The 21,788-nt window shown below is 41.9% G+C and overlaps 5 protein-coding genes across 12 annotated transcripts; 4 read left to right on the top strand and 1 right to left on the bottom strand.

Annotated features, from left to right (window-relative positions):
* The first annotated feature begins 393 nt into the window (after positions 1-393).
* Positions 394-3,380, top strand: LOC122417332 (cGAS-like receptor 1). Of its 3 annotated transcripts, XM_043430764.1 has the most exons (10): positions 394-482; positions 640-1,017; positions 1,097-1,267; positions 1,346-1,425; positions 1,508-1,628; positions 1,708-1,842; positions 1,901-2,035; positions 2,118-2,249; positions 2,335-2,506; positions 2,611-3,380. In XM_043430764.1, exons 2-10 carry the CDS (start codon positions 901-903, stop codon positions 3,057-3,059), a joined length of 1,512 nt encoding a protein of 503 aa, XP_043286699.1. In that variant the 5' UTR covers positions 394-482; positions 640-900; the 3' UTR covers positions 3,060-3,380. The 3 variants fall into 3 exon arrangements, with proteins under 3 accessions (XP_043286699.1, XP_043286698.1, XP_043286700.1); XM_043430763.1 differs by lacking the exon at positions 394-482 and having other exon boundaries at positions 588-1,017; XM_043430765.1 differs by lacking the exons at positions 394-482; positions 640-1,017 and having other exon boundaries at positions 1,127-1,267; positions 1,356-1,425.
* A 138-nt stretch (positions 3,381-3,518) lies between these two features.
* Positions 3,519-7,853, top strand: mri (mrityu). Of its 5 annotated transcripts, XM_043430825.1 has the most exons (8): positions 3,519-3,774; positions 4,308-4,433; positions 5,477-5,593; positions 6,048-6,185; positions 6,260-6,531; positions 6,632-6,829; positions 6,910-7,257; positions 7,395-7,853. In XM_043430825.1, exons 1-8 carry the CDS (start codon positions 3,656-3,658, stop codon positions 7,421-7,423), a joined length of 1,347 nt encoding a protein of 448 aa, XP_043286760.1. In that variant the 5' UTR covers positions 3,519-3,655; the 3' UTR covers positions 7,424-7,853. The 5 variants fall into 5 exon arrangements, with proteins under 5 accessions (XP_043286760.1, XP_043286759.1, XP_043286762.1 ...); XM_043430824.1 differs by having other exon boundaries at positions 3,520-3,774; positions 6,910-7,853; XM_043430826.1 differs by lacking the exon at positions 3,519-3,774 and adding an exon at positions 3,870-4,184 and having other exon boundaries at positions 6,910-7,853.
* Positions 7,854-8,197: 344 nt separating this feature from the next.
* nwk (nervous wreck) lies at positions 8,198-14,634 on the top strand. The gene is made up of 19 exons (XM_043430811.1): positions 8,198-8,334; positions 8,922-9,019; positions 9,819-9,864; positions 9,949-10,034; positions 10,124-10,268; positions 10,357-10,493; positions 10,584-10,647; positions 10,735-10,863; positions 10,952-11,178; positions 11,260-11,404; positions 11,483-11,612; positions 11,698-11,801; positions 11,878-12,037; positions 12,122-12,297; positions 12,398-13,018; positions 13,096-13,195; positions 13,287-13,424; positions 13,503-13,534; positions 13,647-14,634. The coding sequence occupies exons 1-19, from the start codon at positions 8,314-8,316 to the stop codon at positions 14,247-14,249; spliced, it is 3,162 nt and encodes a 1,053-aa protein (XP_043286746.1). The 5' UTR covers positions 8,198-8,313; the 3' UTR covers positions 14,250-14,634.
* Positions 14,635-14,854: 220 nt separating this feature from the next.
* Positions 14,855-17,311, bottom strand: scu (scully). Of its 2 annotated transcripts, XM_043430832.1 has the most exons (4): positions 17,163-17,311; positions 16,400-16,523; positions 16,100-16,267; positions 14,855-15,554 (listed from the first exon to the last, which is right to left on the bottom strand). In XM_043430832.1, exons 2-4 carry the CDS (start codon positions 16,406-16,408, stop codon positions 14,961-14,963), a joined length of 771 nt encoding a protein of 256 aa, XP_043286767.1. In that variant the 5' UTR covers positions 16,409-16,523; positions 17,163-17,311; the 3' UTR covers positions 14,855-14,960. The 2 variants fall into 2 exon arrangements, with proteins under 2 accessions (XP_043286767.1, XP_043286766.1); XM_043430831.1 differs by lacking the exon at positions 17,163-17,311 and having other exon boundaries at positions 16,400-16,738.
* A 400-nt stretch (positions 17,312-17,711) lies between these two features.
* On the top strand, positions 17,712-21,612 carry DUBAI (Deubiquitinating apoptotic inhibitor). Its single transcript, XM_043430812.1, has 3 exons — positions 17,712-19,777; positions 19,860-20,092; positions 20,183-21,612. Exons 1-3 carry the CDS (start codon positions 18,168-18,170, stop codon positions 21,268-21,270), a joined length of 2,931 nt encoding a protein of 976 aa, XP_043286747.1. The 5' UTR covers positions 17,712-18,167; the 3' UTR covers positions 21,271-21,612.
* Positions 21,613-21,788: the final 176 nt, after the last annotated feature.

Below are 21,788 nucleotides of genomic sequence, written 5' to 3' on the forward strand. Positions count from 1 at the left end.
GAATTAGATTTCAATGAATAACATTGAGCTAGCGTACGTGGGAGCTTCTGTAGTTCGAGGGTACAAAAAAAATCCGTCCAACTGTATCATGATTTTTTATTTCTACATATTAATTTATGTATCCATTTTGATTTTGTTCAACGAAACAATTGGAAATTTTTGAAGGTCTTTGGATTTTCAGTATTCATTGACGATCAAGTAGAGTTGCACCGTTTCTATTCCGCACTCCTTTTCATAAATATCATTGGATCGACTAACCGCACAACGCCCAACATTATTTAGCCGACCGCCGCTCAGGCTGGGTTCTGGCTATTTGCAGAATTCGATCCGACGATCACCGACAAGAGCGGAACAAACGATTTGCACTAAAAAAGTTCAGGAACCTAAAATCAGTCGGCCAAGTTCACGGAGGTCTTGGTGCAGTACAGATTCGCACGAACATGACCGGAGCTAACCAAACGAGACGACAATTAAATAAATTTGTACGAATCGATGAGATTCTATAGAACAATAATAATTATATGCGAAATTGTAGAAGCACTTTGAAAAGAAAGATGCAAGCTTGCTTATAAATTTTACATTTCGTGAGTATTCTTATTTTGATTACATATTAATTCTAGAATATAATTTTTGTTTCAGATGGTCAATTCCTCACTCCGCCTTTTCACCGGTAATGTCGATCCTGAGGCTGGACGCTCGTGTCACTCAAGAATAATCGGAACCAAGAGAAATGAAACACGTGTAATCTTGAGTGGAGCAATACCAGTGGTTTTTTTTTTTTTTTTTTTTTTTATAAGCGTATCCTAAACGGACGCTTTTACTCCGATTCAAGTGGAAAGACCAGAGCGGAACTCGCTCCATTAATAGTTCAACCGTTCACTGAGTGAGGATTTAGCTGAAATGAGTTTTCCTAAAAACGACAAAAAATTCCGTGACCAAAGAAAAATTCAAATTATCAACAAATGCATCGGTTTGAAGGAAAGTGAAATAAAGAGGAATAATGAAATCTTGACGAAGGTTTGAATCCGTTTGTGTCAGTTTGAGCTCTATCGAAAGCACCACTTGAAATATTCATTTTTTTTCGTTTTTTTAATAGGTACTGAAGCACGTACTGGACTCGATGAAAGAGAAAGACGAATTTTTCCGCGATCACTTTCAGAAGCCTGATTTTGTCGGGAGCTTTTACAAGCGTACAAAGATCGGAGAACCCGAGGAATTTGATGTCAATCTTATCATAAGGCTACCAGTGGAATACAACACGATCACGGTAACAATGAAAGCGCCGTTTCTCCTCGTGTTTTTCATGACAGTACGTCGCTTTAATACAGATGCTTTATCCGGATAGTTTGTTAAAGGAATGCCCGGCTGCACGAAAGTAAAACTGGATGTTTCCCGTTGCTCCACGTCCAAATGGGAGAAGCACAAGTAGCCCAAATTTCTTCGTATCAAGATGAACCATTGATTAGTGATTTTTATTTTTAATTAACCATTGTTGATGGATTTTCAGGAAAACACTTTCAAAATGGGTGACCCCAGACGGATACCTGAACCAGGAGAAATTCCGACAGTCGATGGAAGGCTCCATTTCACAGGGCATACAAAACAACAGAAAATTCGAAGGTTTCACTGTAATTGTCTTTTTTGTCGACAAAACCAAATGAAAATATTGAAATCGGAATTTAAGCTTAAAAAAATCAATTTTTCTAGTTGGAAGTGCGGAAGAATGGCCCCGCGTTTACATTATGGATCAACAACGAATCCGGACTGAACATGAGCGTCGATCTGGTGCCAGTATTGGAATTCTTCGCGGATCCTCCTCTGAACGGCACTTTCAACGGCTCTGTAAGTTGCGATTTGTCAATGTCGTGAGCAGATCATCGAATCTGATTCTTATTTACAGCCCTGGTACGCTGTGCCCAAGCCTCACAAGGTCGGAAACGATACTCACCTGAATTGGCGTATGTCATTTTTTATGTACGAAAAAAAAATTCTGCTGAAACATGGTCAACTTAAGCCTGTTATTCGACACGTTAAGGTCAATCAATTTGAGTGTACCGTGAATATTTTTTTCTCATTCCACTAAACCGTAACTAAATTGAGGAAATTTCGTTCGACAGAAATTACGGGATACGCAGAATTGGAAAATCATACCGAGCTATCACATCGAAACCTTGTTCATGCATTTTTCCCAAGAGATGGAGAGTTGCCCCGAACTGGCACAATTAACGGGGATAAAGCTTTTTCTCCAGGTACGAAAAGGAAAATGCAGCACTTTGATCGTTCTTCACTCCAACGAGAATGTTTCATGAAAATGAATTTTATTCAATGTCGTAGATGTTGGAGCGACTGAAAAATGTATGTCAACAACGTAATTTATTAAACTTTTGGGATCCAAGTCACAATTTGATCGAGGCTGAAGAGATTCAGTTGGCAGGAATCGTGGGACGATTGGCGAGAATCATTAAAGAAATTGACAGTGATCCAGGCAAAATGACTGACTGGCTTTGTGAGTCCTATACTCGTATTCTTTTTAATTTTTTTCCAATTATTAAAAATGAAACGTGCATTTAAATTTTTTGTTATGGATTTCGTTGTTTTATTTATATCTAGTAACGTCTTCGGAATTGAGCTCTTTTCAAGAAGAATTGGCCGCAATTTGTGATACTACACGGGATTCAGATACGTCGAGCCGTTGCAGCGAGAAAAGTGGTAATGGATCAACAAATGGGTTTAAGCGTTCCGTTTTTCCCGTTGGAGATGTCTCACCCAATCCAAATCCCTCTGACGACTCCCGCGGGAATAAGCAAAGTAACGATACTGACGATCTATCTAAATTGATAATCAGTAATTTCAAGCTCATACGAAATGATATATCTCGCCTTCAACGATCTGTCGATTTGTTGTCGAATCGACTTGCTATTGTCGAGAACAAATTGTTTGATATACACGATAAAGACAGGAAAGTACCTTCATGGGGAGAGAGGCCCGTGTTTCTTGACAAATCAGAGATCTTTGACGCATGCAGCGATTCAAGTTTAGGATTAAGGTTATTCAACTAATTTTATTATTGTACTTGGTTAGAGTTTTTCTTATCAGCTCAAACTACCAGCCAAGAAGGAAAATCCTGTATTTATTTTCAAATATATGAAACCAAAAGGATTTTTCTTGGGCCGTGAAATGTAACAATATTCGTTGTGACAACGCATAAATTGTGTCAGAAGACTAAACTTCGGGGGCCTTTGAATCGGATGTTTGCTATTTTATACATTGGACGTTGATTTTATACAAAACAAATTTTGTATTGTACTTTTTAAAAAATACTATATTTTATAAAATGTACGGTCTCACGGTCAATAAAATAAAACTTTAAAAATGTTAAATCGGAAAAATTGAATATTCCCGCAACGAAAAATTTAAGTTTTACGCAACCTATCGGCGAGCTACGTAACTTATTAGGGCACTAGGCTGGCTAGTAGTCGACCTGTCTCTACGAGAAACACGCAGAATGAATGATTCATCAGGGCGCTGATGATTCTTTGTCTTGTGTGTATAGTTTCAGAAGAAAAAACGCATTTTCCTTTCTCTCTTCCTCGGCTTCCTCGTTCCCTCACCCCCGTCCTCATAGCTTTAGTTTATTACCGAAGATCGGTTTGGAATGCGACTTTCCTTCAAAAAATCCAGCAACGTTAATTTTGAAGTTTGCGGCATAGAGATTTGTTCGTCACCGAAGTGGTTGAAAAAAAGGCTCGGCTGGTATTCACCGGTTTACGACCAGTAAGTACGAGCATCTCTTTGTTTTTTTTGTTTCTTTTATAAATTTACTTCGTGCATGAGTGATTCGAGAAAAAGATTACACAGATACAAACATCCAGATCTAATGACGCATTTCGTTCGGGGTTCACTCGATGTCCTATAATCGTTATTATTGTTGCGAATGTTGTTAAATTCGACGGGATATAACAAATATTTTTATTATTCGTATCGTATTATACGAGTATTTATTCTGACGTATTTGGAATGTGGAATAAAGAAATGCAATAGTCAAATTTCCATCCGAGTCTGTTATTACTCATTATTCGCTGGTACATCAATTTTACAAAGTACAAAAGCAGACTTGTGATAAGTTGCTCGGGATGTAAGGTTATATATTTTGATGGCAACTTGATGATTCTGAGATTCTTCAGGTAAAGAATATTTATCCGCGATCCCCACGACTGAGAGTCATCGGGAAACGTTGATTTTTTCCTTTTCTACGTGCCTCGTTTTCATTAATATTAATTCGATTCATTTTTTGTTTGGCTTTACAGCTGGTCTGACATGTCAAACCCGGCAGACCGTCAAAATTATATGCAAGATAGCAGCAGTGACACTGAGACGGATGGTAAAGAAACCGATGGGCATGAACGACACAGAATTTACAAGAACAATTTGAGGTGAGTAATATCTGAATACTCAGAAGTTATATATACCTTCAGGGGTACGTATTTTCTTTAGTTATTACTCTAGAAAGCCAAATTGCTCAAACTATTAACATTTTTATTATGATTGTAAAATAAGTACAAAGTTTCGTGGATACCAGCAAGATTTCCTAGTGGAGAGTGAAAAATGTTTTTTGTCACTATATTTTTGATGGGGAAATGTACTCAAAATTTTTATCAGAAATTATCTGTTACAAAACCTTCTGATATACCAAATTTTTAAATTTGATTCAATACAATGAATAGCGAAAAAGGATGGAAATTTTTTTTTGAGAACTCAAAAATCTTGCTCGTGTCTTTTATATGCTAATGCTAATCTATCGCATAATGTTTAGAAAAAAATGCATAAGTTCCATGCCTCGATATCTAACGAAGTTTGCCATTATTTAGTAAAGAAAGAATTCACTTATCTCATTAGATGCATCTACATCCGCATATCATTAGTATTCTGAAGTTTCCGCATGCACTTGTAGGCCTTTGTGCAAATAGAATATTGTTGTGATACAACAAAGAATTTCTTCCATCAATTTAACTATGAATCTCGGTTATAAGCATTGTGAAAATGATCGTTTATAGGCAGACTCGGGCATGTCTAATTTTTGTCTTTTTTTTCAACATAACTTCCTTTTAGCTTGTTTCAATCACGCTCCCAGAGAACATAGAACAAAAATGTCACATAAATATAAACAGTAAATGCCTCTGCTATAATAATTAGTTCAGAAAGGAGTTTTCAAAAATTGTACAAAATATTTCCAATTAAAGTTGTCAGGTTTGCCAAAGTCCCTTAATTTTATTGCGTCATAAGCACTTAGGCACAGGATATTATTCAGAGCACTCGGAACTCTAAACTCTGGACGATTTATTTGAACTGTACAAATCAATTATCAGGCGTATCATTTAGAAATTGGACACTAGATATAAAAAATGAAACGAAAAATAAAATGTTTGGATCTGAGACTAGCAGTTTTAGTAAGGACATGTGGTTGTTTTGCATGTAGTTGTGGTGGTTCGTCCAAACCAAAATCTTGTCTGGCACAGAAGGATGGGAGCAACGATCGAAACTGCCATAACTTCGCTACGAACGCACTAAGTGCGAATCTAGATCAACGAAACAGGTAATAAAAAAGCGTAAGAGGCTCGATGTTTGCAGAGCGCGCTGCAAATACCTGAAAAACCTTTAGGAAGCGGCGAGAGATTGTAGTTTCGCGAAGATTTTCATATATCAAACTCTTTTCACGTTAGATCTTCATAAATATCATATTATCATAAGAATTAACCGTTTGCATAGTCTGTCAAACGACCAAAAGAAGTGCAAGGTAGGTTTTTTATTTCCCTGTTTTTTTTTTTTTTTTTTTCCCCGATTTGCCAACCGTTTGCGGATAAAAATTTCATACTTATGCTTATTAAAACAAGCTTTTTCGATTACGCGTATCGTATGATTGTCGCTGCGAGTTCTCTGCCTGCAATTAATCTCGATTTTTTTTCTCCCCATCATCCATGACGATGATTTAGACAAGAAAACGTAATGGTAACGATCATTCATTTCATACAAGCGTTATTTCTGTTTAGAGTCCGATCTGGAATAGGGATGGGGAAGAATCAGCAAAGCTCTGGACGCGAAGGCATCTCGAATTCGGGTTCGACCGTGGGAACGAGTAATCCACAAGCCAGTGACGAGAGGATCACCCTCATTGTTGACAATTCTAGGTAAAAATAAAAAAATGTTTCGTTCACACGTGTTTTTAAAATTGAATTTATCTAAGGCATTACTCTTGATTTAGGTTTATCGTAGACCCGGCGCTTTTTACGGCACACCCAAACACAATGCTCGGCCGAATGTTCAGTTCCGGGATTGAATTTGCCCAACCAAACGAGCGTGGCGAGTACGAAGTTGCCGATGGAATTTCGACGATGGTCTTTCGTGCGATTCTTGAGTATTACAAAGGCGGCGTTATTCGTTGTCCTCCGACCGTAACGGTGCAAGAACTGCGAGAAGCCTGCGATTATTTGCTCGTTCCCTTCGACGCGAGTACCGTCAAGTGCCAAAATCTCAGTGCGTGTATAGATAAATATTTAGCACGTTCACCAAGCACACTGTTGGTGTATTCATCGGGGTAGTTCAATTTAGGAGAGAATTTTTGTTTTTTGAACAGGAGGATTGTTGCACGAGTTGTCGAACGAAGGTGCGCGCTGTCAGTTTGAAGTTTTTCTCGAGGATTTGATTTTGCCGCTGATGGTAAACAGCGCGAGAAGGGGTGACCGCGAATGCCACATAGTTGTACTTCTCGAAGACGATGCCGTTGACTGGGACGAGGAATACCCGCCGCAAATGGGCGAGGAATATTCTCAGAGTAAGACAAACTCCATAAGCTTATTCTTTCTTACCGCACGAGGAACGAATCTGATAATTATTTTCTCTTTCCATCTATAGCCGTAAATAGTACAGCAATGTACAGATTTTTCAAGTACATTGAAAATCGAGACGTCGCGAAGCAAGTGATGAAAGAACGAGGGCTGAAGAAAATACGACTCGGAATCGAGGGCTATCCGACGTACAAGGAGAAGGTTAAAAAGCGAGCGGGTGGTCGCGCCGAGGTTATTTACAATTACGTGCAACGTCCATTCATCCACATGTCGTGGGAGAAGGAGGAAGCGAAGAGTCGACACGTGGATTTTCAGTGCGTCAAATCGAAGTCGGTGACGAATCTCGCCGAGGCAACGGCAGACCCCGCTCTCGATGCGGGTGGAAATCCCATCAACGCGATAGCTCTGCTCCAAGGTAACGAGCCTGTTCGAACGCCCGAACCCGCGCTTCATCACGGCGTCGATCACGATCCCGAAGGCGCTGTTCTTTTTCCTGATCCGGCTCTCCCGAGATTGTTACCCGACGAAATTATATGAACGCTTTGTTCTCAGTGTCACGAACAAAAGTGTTTGCCGGATGAACTGCGAAACAAGGAACGATGTTTGATTCGTGGAACCTCGTGGGAATGCGCTTTATCGCATTTTCGTATCGACAAAAAGAGTTTGTGTCTCGCTCCTCGCCAAACCACACTAGCCCAATGTGATAGCCATGCGTAAATGGCAATTGCCTTAGAATACATAAAACACACATACACACATATACGCTAACGTATATCTACGCGTCTTTAAATTGAAAAGAACGAAAAAGCGACTGAGACGAAACACGAAAAATGCATCGATGTATTTGTGTGTTTTTTCTAACATATTTTTTCCCCACTTTTCGTTGTACATACTTCGATGCTTGACGACATATCGCTGCAAAATTGCTCTCCGCTTCGAGAAAACGAGAGTAGTCTTTTCTCCATTCTCATTTTATACGTCATTAATAAATGGTAATATTTCGCTTTTCAATGGATTCTCTTGACTTTTCATTCACCCACCGCTGCTCTCTCCGTATAAAAAAAATTAAAAAAAAAAAAAAAAAAAAGTTTTATAATGAGACTAGATCGTAGAACCGTGGGCAAACAGCGGTGCTGCTATTTCCGAAAAGTATTGGGGATGTTTTTTGTTTTTCCGTTTGTTTCGTTCTTTCGTTTTTTTTTTTTTTTTTTTTGAGGGATCGCGCGTGGGCGTACGGGCTTATCGTATCCGCAGCTGGCACATGCGTAATGCTCGAAACTCCAAAGTTTCGATGACCGCCTCCTCGGTGGCGAAAACGCAGGCGCAACAGAGATCAATAAATACCCGTGGTCGAGGCCTTAACGCCAGTAGCATACGGATTCCCGTGGAGTCACCGCCGCGACTATTTTCCGGGACAAAGTAGACCTACCGGGCTACCCAGTGGTGAGGCTGCACAGCAGCTTAGTCCAGCATGCAGCCGCCCCCGAGAAAAGTAAGATTCATTGAGTTTGGAGGATAATTCAAATAGGAAGAATCTTATAAAATTCGTAACGCTTTTGACAGAGTGGCTTTTTCTTGCTCGTATACTTTATACGGATGGAGAAAGTTTGCGTGACCTACTGACGTCCCTTCCGGATTGTCACATTATTTATTGCCGCCCAAACAACTTCTGTGATAAAGTCTGATTAATTAATCAACTTCGATGAGTTTCTGCAACGAGATTCGCTTCCCAATTGTCGTTCATTCATTATTTCCATTTTTTTTCCTTACTTTTCTCATTACACGTACGAGTATCGAAACGAGAATTCCCAAGTGGGTCGGGTGAAAATCGATTGTGATGGTTCGGCGCCCGCGAACGATCGAATCGGTGAACAAAACTTGACCTGAAAATGCATGTCAGGGGGCAAAGCCCCTGGCGCACTAGGGACATACTTTTTAAGTTCCTCCCTTACGACGAGAACGTTGCTAAATTTATAAGAAAAATTCTCCAAATTGATTGATCACAATCGATTCTCGCTACGACAATTGCCAATTTATTCAAATTCTCGGCTCATTCATCTTTCTTTTCGTTTCTCGTAGGGAAATTATGCGAAATTTCTTAAAAATGTACACGCGGAACAAGCGGCTAAGCTGCAAGCTAAGAACCAACACGAGTGCGAGCTCCTCGAAGACATTCGGTAAGAAGTAGTTTTATATACTCGGCTTAAGCTCTTCAACGAACGCATATATTATGTGTCGTCGCGTAACGCGGATATTCCAGTTTTTTTTTATTCATCGACAAAAGATAAAAAACGATTCTGCTGACAAAGAAAATGACCTCGAAAAGCACTTGGAGCTTTAGCCAGACATCCCCAAAAGGATTCTCGGCTGCCGATCCTTCATTTTTTCATCCAACGAATCCCACCGTTTCAACCTTTCGATCAAGATATTTCCTTCATTTTTCATTCCACACGAGAGTTTCGCGAGGGTCGTGAACTTCTTGAATCGAAGCACGATCCTCCCTCGAGTACAGTGCAGTGCGCAATACACTCGGAGCGAATCAATGTCATCGACGCCATTTTCAAAGCGAGGCAATAAGGGAGAGCTCTGCTACCTCCTTTCAATTCCCTTATACACCCCCTTCGTTACCTTCGTTTTAAATTGTCCACTCGAGTAATCAACCTTCAACCACTTGCTCCCGTACTTTTTAATTGATTCATTCAAGCTCCTCGCTAATCCAATTCAAGACGTTGGCTTATCCAAATTCAATTTATACACGGATCTCGCCTCAAAGTTTATCCCATTTGGAATTCGAATTTTGAAAAAACAGTTTTTTGCCAGTTTGCCGAATAATTTGGGTGCTCGAAACGTCGAAATTCACAAAGTTGTTGGCATTGAAAGAATGGATGCAACGACCTTGACGAGTCGGTTGGGCGTGCATGTCGTCCGCATCAATTATTACAGCTGGAATAAAGCGTTTGAATTTTTGATTTGCAGCAACTTCACGATTAAAAAATCAGCGATCGAAAAATCCTACTCTGAGGCAAGTTTGACCTTTGCCACGTACTCAGTATAGTTTCCTCTTTTATTTCTCTTATAACGAAAATTGTATTTTCGATTCCGATAGGCATTGCTCAAAATTTCGTCGGCGTATCTAAACAAAAAAATTCCAAATATACCGGATCTGAAAGTCGACGGATCGGACGAGAGATGGTAACTTTTAAAAATCAAATATTCACAATCGAGTGTATCGTTTATTTTGAGGTGAGGGAACTGAAATGAAAATTTTGACGAATTTGAAGGAACGTTTGGAACGTTTGGCGCACCGTATTAGAGGAAAATGAAAAACTGGCGAAAGCCCGATTAGCCGCGGTCGAAGTATTTCAGCAACAAATCGCCGACGATGCCAAGGTCTTGAAGATGCACAAAGTGCAAGTAGCTAAAAGGGTAAGCGTTCGTCGTTGCTTTCAGTACGGGTCACGGTTGGACATTTTTGTTGAAAAGTGTAGTTATTTTTTGCATGAACTTTGTCCAGGCGATCGATCAATTGATGATAGTACAAAAAGAGCTGCAAACGTGCGTACAAGATGTCGACAAAACGAAGAAATTGTACTTCGACGAGGAGCACAGCGCGCACGACGTTCGCGACAAGGCGAAAGACATTGAAGAAAAGTACTCGTTTAAATAAGACCTTAAAAGCGTTTGAAGGAGTCGCAACGTCCTTGGAATTCTATTGTATGACGAAATTTTATTATATTCCAGACTGAAGAGGAAGAAGGGTTCGTTTTTCCAATCGATAACATCACTGCAGAAGAACAGTGCTAAGGTGAGGCTGAACGACGAATTTGCATTCGAATCTTTTCAAATGGTAATCGATTCATTGAAATTGTCGTTGATTTTTAATGTTTCGTAGGTGAGTTCAAAACGTGACGCTTTAGAGGAAAAATCGACGGGTGCTCGGAACGATTATTTGCTCAGCCTCGCCGCTGCCAATGCTCACCAAAACAGATATTACGCAATAGATTTGCAAAACACGATGCAGGTAAAGCAACAGCGACGCTGCTTTTGACAGCCCCCTTATCAGCCCCGAATCCATCGCCTTTAACGTTTCAATTCATCTGATTCCCCAGTATTTGGAGCAAGGTGTTTACGACAAAGTGACGGAATACTTGACCCTCATGGGACGCACAGAGCTCCTCACTTGTTTAGCGACGCAAAACAGTTTTACCAAAATTCGCGATCAGGCGCAACAGCTCACGAGGGAATACAACATACAATGCTGCTGTCTCTATTATCCGGTGCTGAAGCTTCATATACAATACGATTTTGAACCCTGCGACAGCGATCCGGTTGACAGGTCAGTTGAGAACGTCGATTGTCATCACTCTGTCGAATATGTTTTGAGCTTGGAGAATAACGATATTTCTGTGTACCGCAGAGTAACCGCCGATCATTCAGCAGCAACGACATTAGGTAAGGAAGCGAGACGATGGGCAACAAAAATCGCTCGTGAGGTCAGTTGTGCTCGAGAGAGTTCGCGAAAGCTTCAAGCGTTGCAACAAATTCGAGAGTCCGGACACAAGGTTCGCAAGGAATTGATGAAGAACTCCGATTCCATTGCTGTTGCCATCGATGCTGAATTTTTTTTTCCTTCTTTCCAGACCGATCCCAACGATCCGAATGGGCCTGATTTGGACATAAAAATTGACGAGCTCAAGCAAACGATACGACGAGCGGAGACTGCCAAAATGGTTGCCGAGGCCCGAATCGAGTGCCTCAGACTCGGTGGAGGTTCGTTGACTGTCCAACCCAGGCGAGTTTCCAGAAAAATACACATTTTTCATGTAATTATATGTTTTTTGTTTGTTCGCTCCAGTAAACGTGGACGAATTCATGCAAGAGGCCGAGACTCTGAGTGTGCAGGACATGCCCCGTTCGGCAAGTTCACTCTCCGTTCGAACGGATGCATCGGGAGCAGCGGTAATTCCCCGGCAGCTCGAATTTATTTCTCATTCGTGTTTGAGTAAATTTTGAAAAAAAAATCGATTGATTACAGGAGCATCCATCCTCGGACTCGTTTTACGACAGTGACGGCGACGGCGGAAGCGATTTGACGACCGTGGAAAGACCCGGAAGCGGAAGAAACATGTCGCAACAACACGAAGACGATGTGGACACGGGAGAGAGGGAGAGACACGATAGCGCCGAAGTTGATGGTAAGAGCGGCGGAGATGCGATCAAAATTGAGAATCTAATTGCAAGAGGCCACGATGATTGATCGCACGCGAAATTTGCTTCAGCGCTACTGGAACAAGAGAAACAACGGATAGAACAAGTGACCGTGGGCTGGGACGATCCCACTGCCGTCGATTGGAGCAACGAGGATAAGGACGAGAGTACCGAGGGGCAGGATCCCTCTGCTGTGGCTGCCGATCAGCAACAAATATACAAGTGCACAGCCCTCTATTCTTATACGGTAAGAGTTTTTTGCTCTCGATAAATTCCTATTTTTAACTACTAAATAACGAGTCGAATGATTTGACTGGAGATACGAATAACTGTACGAAATTTTGCAGGCACAAAATCCAGACGAATTGTCAATAGTGGAGAGCGAACAGTTGGAAGTGGTGGGCGAGGGAGACGGCGACGGTTGGCTCCGAGCCAGAAATTATCGAGGAGAGGAAGGATTCGTGCCACAGAACTATCTCGACGTTGAACGAGAAACTGTCGATGCTAATGGACTGACTTCCCACGGACACGGCCTGGTCCAGCAGATATCGTTTTCATCGGTCGACTATACGATCGACGATCACGAGGCGGTCGACCCGGACGCGCATTTGTACGGGGATACGACAGCCGACGAGGTCATCACGAATTCAGCTCCTCCGAGCATGGCTCCTCCTCCTCCTCCGGCCGCATCCGAACAGGACGAGATTACGAAACCGGTGCAAAATCGTCACGAGGACACGGGCTTGTCGGACGTCGGACATTTTTATTGTATCGCCCTTTACGATTACGATGCCACCTGCGACGAGGAATTGACCTTCCTCGAAGGTGACGTTTTGCGCGTATTGCGTCAAGAACCCCACGACGTTGACGACGGCTGGTGGGAAGGCGAGCTGCGCGGTCAACGAGGCCTATTCCCTTCGTTAGTCGTCGAACCCTGCGCCCAGGATGGCGCTCCGCTCACTCCCCAGGTTCGTCCTCCTGCGATCGAGCCTCGATCCACTTTTGTTTCGAAATAAATCTATATTCATTTTTTCAACCCCCACAGGAAATGAACACTCCACCGAGCTCGGCGCCACCCGTTTTCACGCCTCCGGATGTTCCGGAGTACGCTCTCGAGGAAGAACTCGCCCAGGCAATGATGAATGGTAAACAGTAATGAGTGCACGCGAACGCTATAAAAAAACAAAAAAACAACATCTCAAATCGCACTCTCTCTCTTTCATAATTTATTCACAGTGTCGGGACAGGAAGATAACGTACTCGTGAACGGTGAGCAGCCGGAAGGCTTTGCCATCAAACTCACCAAGTTTCAGAAGGATCATTACGGCCAACAGTTTGGGGAGAACGAGAAGCCAGAAGCTCCTGGTATTATAGGTAATTTCAAATTATCGAGATTCGTTATCTTGTTTATTATGATTTATTAATGCTTCGCCTCTGACAAACGCTGCATAGTCTTCGAGGTGTCGGACGAGTCCGGCGAGCAGGTAATGAAGGAACTGGGCACTTTAATGAGGTTTTTTTAGTACATCGATCGGGCGATTTGATAATTGTTTAGAGCCGAGTAAATGAATTTTTTGATCGTTATTGATTCGACAGGTAGGTGAAGAGGAGTTAACGAAACCGACAAAGTTGGTCGAGAAGAAAGCAGCTGCCGCGCAGGAAGACGAGTTGGGGCTGGGAGTGGCTCAGATCGTAATAACAGCAGCGACACCGATGGAAGAAATCGAGCATCCGTTTCCCGGTGAGGAGGTGGTGAAAGGCGAGACCGGTGGCAAATCGGCCGAGAAGAAAACCGAGTCCGAGACAAAAACGTCGAGCGCGGAGAACGGCTCGAAAGAGAAAGCTTCGGAGGCTGTAATCGTCGAGGAAAAAGCAACAACGCGATCGGAGGATGCGAAAAGCAGTGTCGAGGAGGTCGAAGAGAAATCGACCGTCGATGACTTGCCGGCAGATTCGGCGCCCTTTCCGATAAGCAGCAGCTCCGGCAGCGAGGCCGACTCGACTTCCGGTCCGAGCACAGCCGAGAACTCGCAATCTTTGCCCTCGAGAAACACCGTCATCGAAATGCAGCAGGCTCAGGAAGAGCAGCCCGATATAATACCGGAAAAAATGCTGATCGGTGGACGGGCCAGTATACCGGACGAATTGCAGCCGGATCAGTTGGAAAAATTGCAAAATCTCAAAGAATCGAACGCCTAGGATTGACCGGACCTCGGAGAAGTTGATGATACGTGCTGCGAACTCGATTCTCCTGCCTTAAAGAAAAAACTGGCTCTTCCGAAAAATCATCAGAACAAGTTTCAGCATCTGCTCGAATTTTGGAAATCTCCTGAGGTTATCGGGAATAAAGACTAACGCGGATTATTAAAAACCATTCCTCATCCCTCATCCTTTCGTCCTCGCGTCGATATTTTTATGTTGATATTATGTACACAGACGAACAACAAAAGAGACAAACAAACAAACAACCAAACACAAAAGCGGAAAAAACAACCCCTTTTTTCTAGGCGATAATCTAGTATACATATATATATATATACATAAACTCATATATATATATATATATATATATATATATCTATATCGAAAATAAGTTGCGATTTTTGCAACGTTATTTACAAAGTGGGAAATATCGACGATTATACCGTTCAACTGTACAGTCGTAAAGAGTAATAAAAAGAAATTGTCGATACCCATAATAGGAAAATAAAGCGAAAAAAAAAGGTGGCGCGAACGGAGACACTAAAACCGGAAATACACATTTGGCGTCGTTCATGTACATTATTAGGGAAATTACAGTGGTGTTGCGTGTGAAAAAAATTCGTTTTTTATTACTGATAACTCATTCGTAATCTGATGGAGTCCGTAAAAATGCATATAAAAATGGTAGTACCGGATTCATAGGAGTTTTCAAGGCTGCATACGGAGAGCACCGTCCAGTCGGATCGTCTCGCCGTTCAACAGCGGATTCTCGACGATCGATTGAACGAGCTGGGCGTACTCGTCCGGACTGCCGAGTCTTTGCGGAAATGGTACTGATTTGCACAGGAATGATCGGACCTTCGGGGGTAACGAACCCAATAACGGTGTGTCGAAAAGACCCGGTGCAATCGTAACTACTCTGATACCGTGCGTTGAAAGGTCACGTGCCAATGGCAACGTCATTCCGACAATCGCCCCCTTCGATGCCGAATATGCTGCTTGACCTATCTGACCGTCGTATGCTGCCACACTTGCCGTGTTAATCACCACTCCTCGCTGACCGTCCACATTCGGCTCGTTCTCTCCTATCAGCCCAACCGACAATCTTATCACGTTGAACGTTCCCACCGTATTGACCGTCAACACTCGGGCGAAATCCTCCAATGAGTGTGCTCTCTTCTTGTTGAAATTGTAAGTTTTAAACGCTACCGCGACTCCAGCCGCGTTCACAACCACGTCCAATTTCCCAAATTTATTCTTTACCATTTCCAGTGCTGCGGTCACATCCGATTCCGAGGTCACCTGTCAATTTTTTAATTAAACCACTCGTTAGAATTGCAGATCCAGCCATTATCGTTTAATTTGCGCTTTGGGAAAATGAGCTACTTTGAACATTATGTTTATATTCATGCAGTTGCAAAGAACAATTCGAGGGCTCGCTTTGTATTCATTGTTATTCGTTATGATTCTCCTGTATGTCAAATTCATTCATTCTATAAACACATTTCTACGAGCAGACATTTTCACTGATACAAAGTTGCTTCAATGTTTTAAAAAAGTCTCACATATGCGAAACGGTGACTAATACAGACTATATTATGAAATGAAATGTGGTCGAAGCAGTACTCCGTGTTTCATCAGTTAACGATAATAATCCATATGCCAAATTTATGGTAAATTTATTCAAATAAACAAAACAGATAAGAATTAGAGAGGATAAGAAATAGATAAGAAAATAGCTTTTTTTTCCTTCATTGAACAAGCTGGGAAAAGTCTGCATAGAAGAAAGTTGAGAGCAGCGAAACAATAAAAATCATTGAAATTATTGTAATCATAGGATAACTTACATCTACGGGAGCAAATATAGCGTTTGCTTCTCCAAGTTCGTTGGCAATGGAGTTTCCCTGAGAGGTGGGCAAATCGGCGATAACAACTTTTGCACCGTGTTTTACGAATCTTTCCACAGTGCCTCGGCCCAGGCCGGAAGCACCTCCAGTCACAAGAGTAACAATGCCCTGAAAAACAAAAGAGATTAAAAAAAAGTCCAATAAACGTGAATTCATACGGGGGTCATGAGTCCAAAGTCTACTTTTTTTAACAGACGGCAGAATTTTTTATACTTGCTGCTGACAATAAAATAATAATACCTTCAGCATTTTGGTAGAAGATTAAAAAACAAAAATCCCCGATAGCCAAACGTGGCGCTAGAAAAGTTGCCGGACTATATGTCTGCGTTCTTTGCGTTACAGCGTGGCGTTACCGTGTGGCGCGCTGATGGCGTTACTTAGAGCGGTCGTTCGAACCAAGGAGACTATAGGTAAGGAGTGCAATCTCGGCGATCGGGCACGTCCGTAAAAGTGTCGGGAAAGAGGGTTCCTCTCGAGCGGCGCTGTTGTAGTTTCGATCACGAGCGCTCATAATTGTTGATTCAACAATTTTTTATAGGCGCAAGCTCTTTAAATCCACGATTCGCCGCCATGACGGTCAGTTTCACCAACGACATTGATTTATTACTATATATATAGCCGTACCAAACGATAATGCGACGCGTAGTGGCCGTTCCTCGAACCCGGGTTGCCCGACATTTTTACGGACGTTTTTCTAACAGGCGCCCAATACGGAGATTGCACTCCTTACCTATAGTCTCCTTGGTTCGAACAACATTCTAGCGTTAGGTTGTGGCGCAAATCTGGCGTTAGTTTTTACCAGCATTCTAGCGTTAGGTTGTGGCGCAAATCTGACGTTATTTTTTACCAGCATTCTAGCGTTAGGTTGTGGCGTAAATCGAGCGTTACTTTTTAACAATAATCTAGCGTTACATTTTAACAACATTTTAGCGTGAGATTTCCATAAATATCTTGGATTCGTTTTTGACGAAAATTTCACTACTGAAACACGAGAATAACTTACGAGAGTGTGTGGTGAGAAAAAAGTAAAATGAAAAAACAAAGTAAATTTGGTTTAATTTTCAACAATTCGATTCCCCTTTAATTGGTGAAAGAAAAAAAAATCAGATGTTCTCGTAACGACGGTTCTTCGATCACTGTCCACAGTCGGTTATCCGGGAGTACTTTGCTCCAAAGACTTCAAGGACAAGAGCGACAAGAGATTGCACATTGAACCGACCTAAATTTAATCCCCGCCTCGCCAATTTATAATTGGGTGAGTTGCGTAACCGACCGCCAATAATGAAAATATTATAACAGTTTACTACTTTGCCGAACGTTGATACGCATTGACTTATTCGATTAAACCATGGCATTCATATACGAATAGATATTTATTTTTATGACAGATATTTATTTTTGATTGATAATTGGTATTAAAAATAAATTATCGTAAATTGGCCTTGATTAATCTTCAATGCTTCGGTTAATTTCATGAGAATTATTTACAGTTATAACGTAAGAATTATTCATATCTTGCCGACAGCACTCCCACGTACGGAGAGCGTACGAATTGCAGTATGTATTACATATACGTGCAAGGAAAAACATCGGGGAAAGGGTGGGGAAAGGAAAATTAGTCAAATTTGTCGTGTACGTTGTTACAATGCACAATTTATAGAGTAATAATAAATCGCGTAATATACGTGTATTTTCCGTTCGTTTAAATAAAAATTGCAGGCCCATCGTATATCTATTCAAAACGAAACGTTATTGAAATGTGGAGTTAAGCTTGTACGAGTGACATAGAGAAAAAAGAAACAAATAAAAAGTTAAATCATTCAAGTTTCGAAGGTTAGGAACGTCCTTTGCTTTGTGTCGTCATTGTCAAAATAGTTATATATTGTTTCCCTGCGAGACGATGAAAACACGCCCTAAATGTTAATGAAGCAGAAGTGAGTCCAGAAAAGTGCAGAGTGAAAAAAAATATAATTATATAGGAACAATAGTGCAATCGTGATTAAGAATAATGTGGAAAATGGAGTGCGAGGATACGATGCAATTGATGCCAGAATTGACAAGCTCGTTGAATCTTATTGTCTCAGGTTTAAGTGAGGATGACGTTGCTAAAGGTTGGAGTAATCTTCGGGAATTAGAGGAAAGCAGCGCTCTTCAAAGTTCGGTTAAACTTCACGAGGCTAAATATATTATGAAAGGAATATTGCAGGGTAGAGTACCGAATATCCATCAAGTACCAAAACTGATGGTTTACTTTGCCAAGTATGTGAAAAAAAAGCTCGATATTGCGACGGATGACGATGATCCGATAGTGAACGATTTTGTTGCATTCGTTCAATTGGCTGGTGACAAGGATATAACTTTGTTGGTATCGCTGGTTGAAATACTGAGAGATTATCCTATGTACGGAGGGAGCATCGGTGGCATGGCAAAAGCTTGCAGAGCTATTGTCAACAGTCTAGGCACGTTTCAAATGCCATCGAGTTCTAGCAAAGTTCAACAGTTCCGAAACAGTGCTTATAAAATAAAAGAATCCCTCAAAACAATTTGCAAGAGCGGCACGGGTTCTGGTGGCTCTGAACTCATACCTGTTTGTCTCGAGGCTGTTTATGCCATGATTTTAGATACGGACAGAGAAACAGAGCCTGGGCCAGGCTTGATAGCGATACTGGAACTCATAGAGATCAAATACATAAGCCAAGCAGTTAAGTGGATCGTGACAGAATCTAGAAGCGACTCTCAGCTGGAAAGAGCACTGCAAGTACTTTGCTACTGGATTCCTTACTGGCTAAAAATGGAACACCTCGGCCCATGGATCATGGAACTTATGACAGGTCTGGAGAATGCTGAAAAGTACGTCATACTGGAAGCCGTCGCCAAAGCTCATCTCAGTAAAATTCTCCGCTGTGTACCCCTTCCCATGTCAAGTTTACATGCCACTATGTTGGTAACGATAATGTTACGACGTCAGGCAAAACCCAGGCTCTTCCATCAGGTGGCAAAGCACATCATAGTAGTTTTTACCCAATTGTCGGGGCAAACGAGCGACACAGCCCGCAAGTGCTTGCAGGATCTTGTAGATGTTACTAAGGCACTCATCGAACGGTTTCCTGGCTATCCTCTCATCTACGAGGAACTCGAAAAATCGTTTCCTGTACAGCCTCTCAGGGATAATGTAATTTCCTACCGGGACGAGCCTATATGGTTCAGGGATTACGAAAATTTCCCTTCTTCTATGATCTCTTCCACTCTTCCTTACACCGATGTTGAGAGCAGTCCTCCCCTTCCGCTTCCTTCTCCCGATCATGGAAAAGTTGGTCTCAATAATCTCGGTAACACTTGTTACATGAACAGCGTACTCCAAGCACTTGCTATGACCAGACAATTCAGTCAACAAGTTATGAGCTACGAATCGTTGTGTCCCGCTATGAAGAATGATTCCGCACTGAGCATCGCTGCATCCGCCGAACAAGCTGCTCAAATAATGCCCAAGCTTCAGAATCTCTTTGCACTTCTGTTCTACTCGCCAAGGCGAAGCTTGTCACCGTCCGAGATTCTCGTTGCTTCGAGACCCGAATACTTCACGCCCAGACAACAGCAGGACAGCTCGGAATTTTTATGGTTCATTTTTTGACTTTTCAATCGTATTTTTAACTTTTTCACAAACCTCAATTCTCAGTTTTAACTGTACTTTTTTCAATAGTCATTTGCTCGACGTGCTGTACGAACAAGAGAAGAGTATTCTAAGAAAGTCAGCTCTTGGAGAAGAAGAATCTTCGGTCACAGCCTCAACAAGGAGTAAAGGTAAAAGAAACAGAGAAGTCGCAGCGACGGATCGCGGATGCATCAAGAGGTGGACAACGGAGGAAGATCTGAGCGAGGGTGGAATACCTCTGGAACGTAAAACGAGTCAGTCCTTGGGGGATTTCACGCAAGGTAAAATATTTTTATCGATTATACAATGTTGTCGGAGTACCGGAGTTTGAAAGTATTCAATCCTCATCGTTATTATTTATTTTCGTTCAGCGAGCGACGATGTTGACGAAGAAATTGGAGAGACGCGGACTAGTGGCGAAGGTTTGAGCGATTGTCATTCGGATTCGACCGACAGTGGAATACAATCTGTGGACGGTCGTGCTGGGCTCGTTGGGAGTAGTAACGTCGTAGATGCGACGAAATCGTTAGCCAAATCGATTCTCGTGCATCGTGTCTTCGGTGGCGAGTCGAAAATCACTTATCAGTGCGCTCAGTGCGACACGAGCTCCCACAACAATGACACCTTTCGGGATCTTCAGCTTTGTTTTCCCGAGGAAATAACCGACAATCAGGAAGTCTCGGTACAAGATCTCATGAATTATTATCTCACACCGGAGAAGCTCACCGGCGACAACAAATATCGTTGCGACAAGTGCATGAAGCTTTGCGATGCTCAACGTATTATAAAAATTTTACGAGCCCCCGTTCATCTCATACTCACCTTAAAACACTTTCACTACGATCCGGAGACGAGATTGCGCACCAAATTACGTCACAAAGTTACCTACAACGAGACCATCAAATTGCCGGTCTCCCAAACGTATACGAACGACTTTTCGACCCCAACGACTTCGAGTTCGAACCCGATGACCTCGACCGTTGCCGAAACGTACAAAATTTACGCTGCCGTTGTTCATTCTGGATACAGTATGGATTACGGTCACTACGTCACTTACGCTCGAGATTCCAAGGAGAATTGGTTCAAGTTCAACGACAGTTTCGTCTCCCGTACCAGTCTCGACGATTTCAACGCTCTCGAACCTCCCGTTACCCCATATATTCTGTTCTACGAGAAAATCAATTCTTCTTCCGAGGACCCCGATGACAATGCCGATGACGAAAAACCCGAATTGTCAAGTTTGAGCAAACGTGTCAGAGACTTGGTAGAAAAGGATCGACGCGCTTACGAGGATGAGATGAAACAACAGACTGAGAAAAAACGCGCTCAACGAGCCAGTCCCGGAGGCCATGTGGTCGCACCGAGCATAAGACGTCATGACAACTCTGATGACGAAAATCCGCCTCCCAGTAGCTGTCGGGGACACATCGATATGCCACCGAATCGTTTTCTCTTTTGAACCTCCTCATTTCCCCTCTCTCGATACTCATTGCATCATTTTTTCCCCTCATTTTTTTTTTTTTATTCCCTTGTTACACTGGTCTATCGTGCGACTGCAGACGAGGCGAAATTTTCTATTTGTATATATTCTACTCATTTTAATCGTATGTCTTCGAACATAATTAAGTTACTAATAACGCGACATTAAAGGAGATGAAGAATTGAAAAGAAACGAACATAGTTAAATTAATTGATAAAATGCGGTTGGAAATCTGTGATACATATGTAACATTTGTACTGTCGCATTGACAATATTGATCATCTTATAAATACAGTATTCGATTACGAATGTTGCAAAATATCGGTTGTATTCGAATGATCCATTTTTTCTATGATTCAAGCCCGCGTTTTGCCAAAAATTTTGCTTTTTCAGGATCTTGCGAATGAAATATGAGCAAATGAAATTATTGAAAAATGCTTAGCCTCGTTTTTAAATAAAGTCTACGGATAATCGAATTTCTTTCATTTTTCATCCGA

The sequence above is a fragment of the Venturia canescens genome, chromosome 10, assembly GCF_019457755.1.
Source record: "Venturia canescens isolate UGA chromosome 10, ASM1945775v1, whole genome shotgun sequence".
NCBI classification, from domain to species: domain Eukaryota; kingdom Metazoa; phylum Arthropoda; class Insecta; order Hymenoptera; family Ichneumonidae; genus Venturia; species Venturia canescens.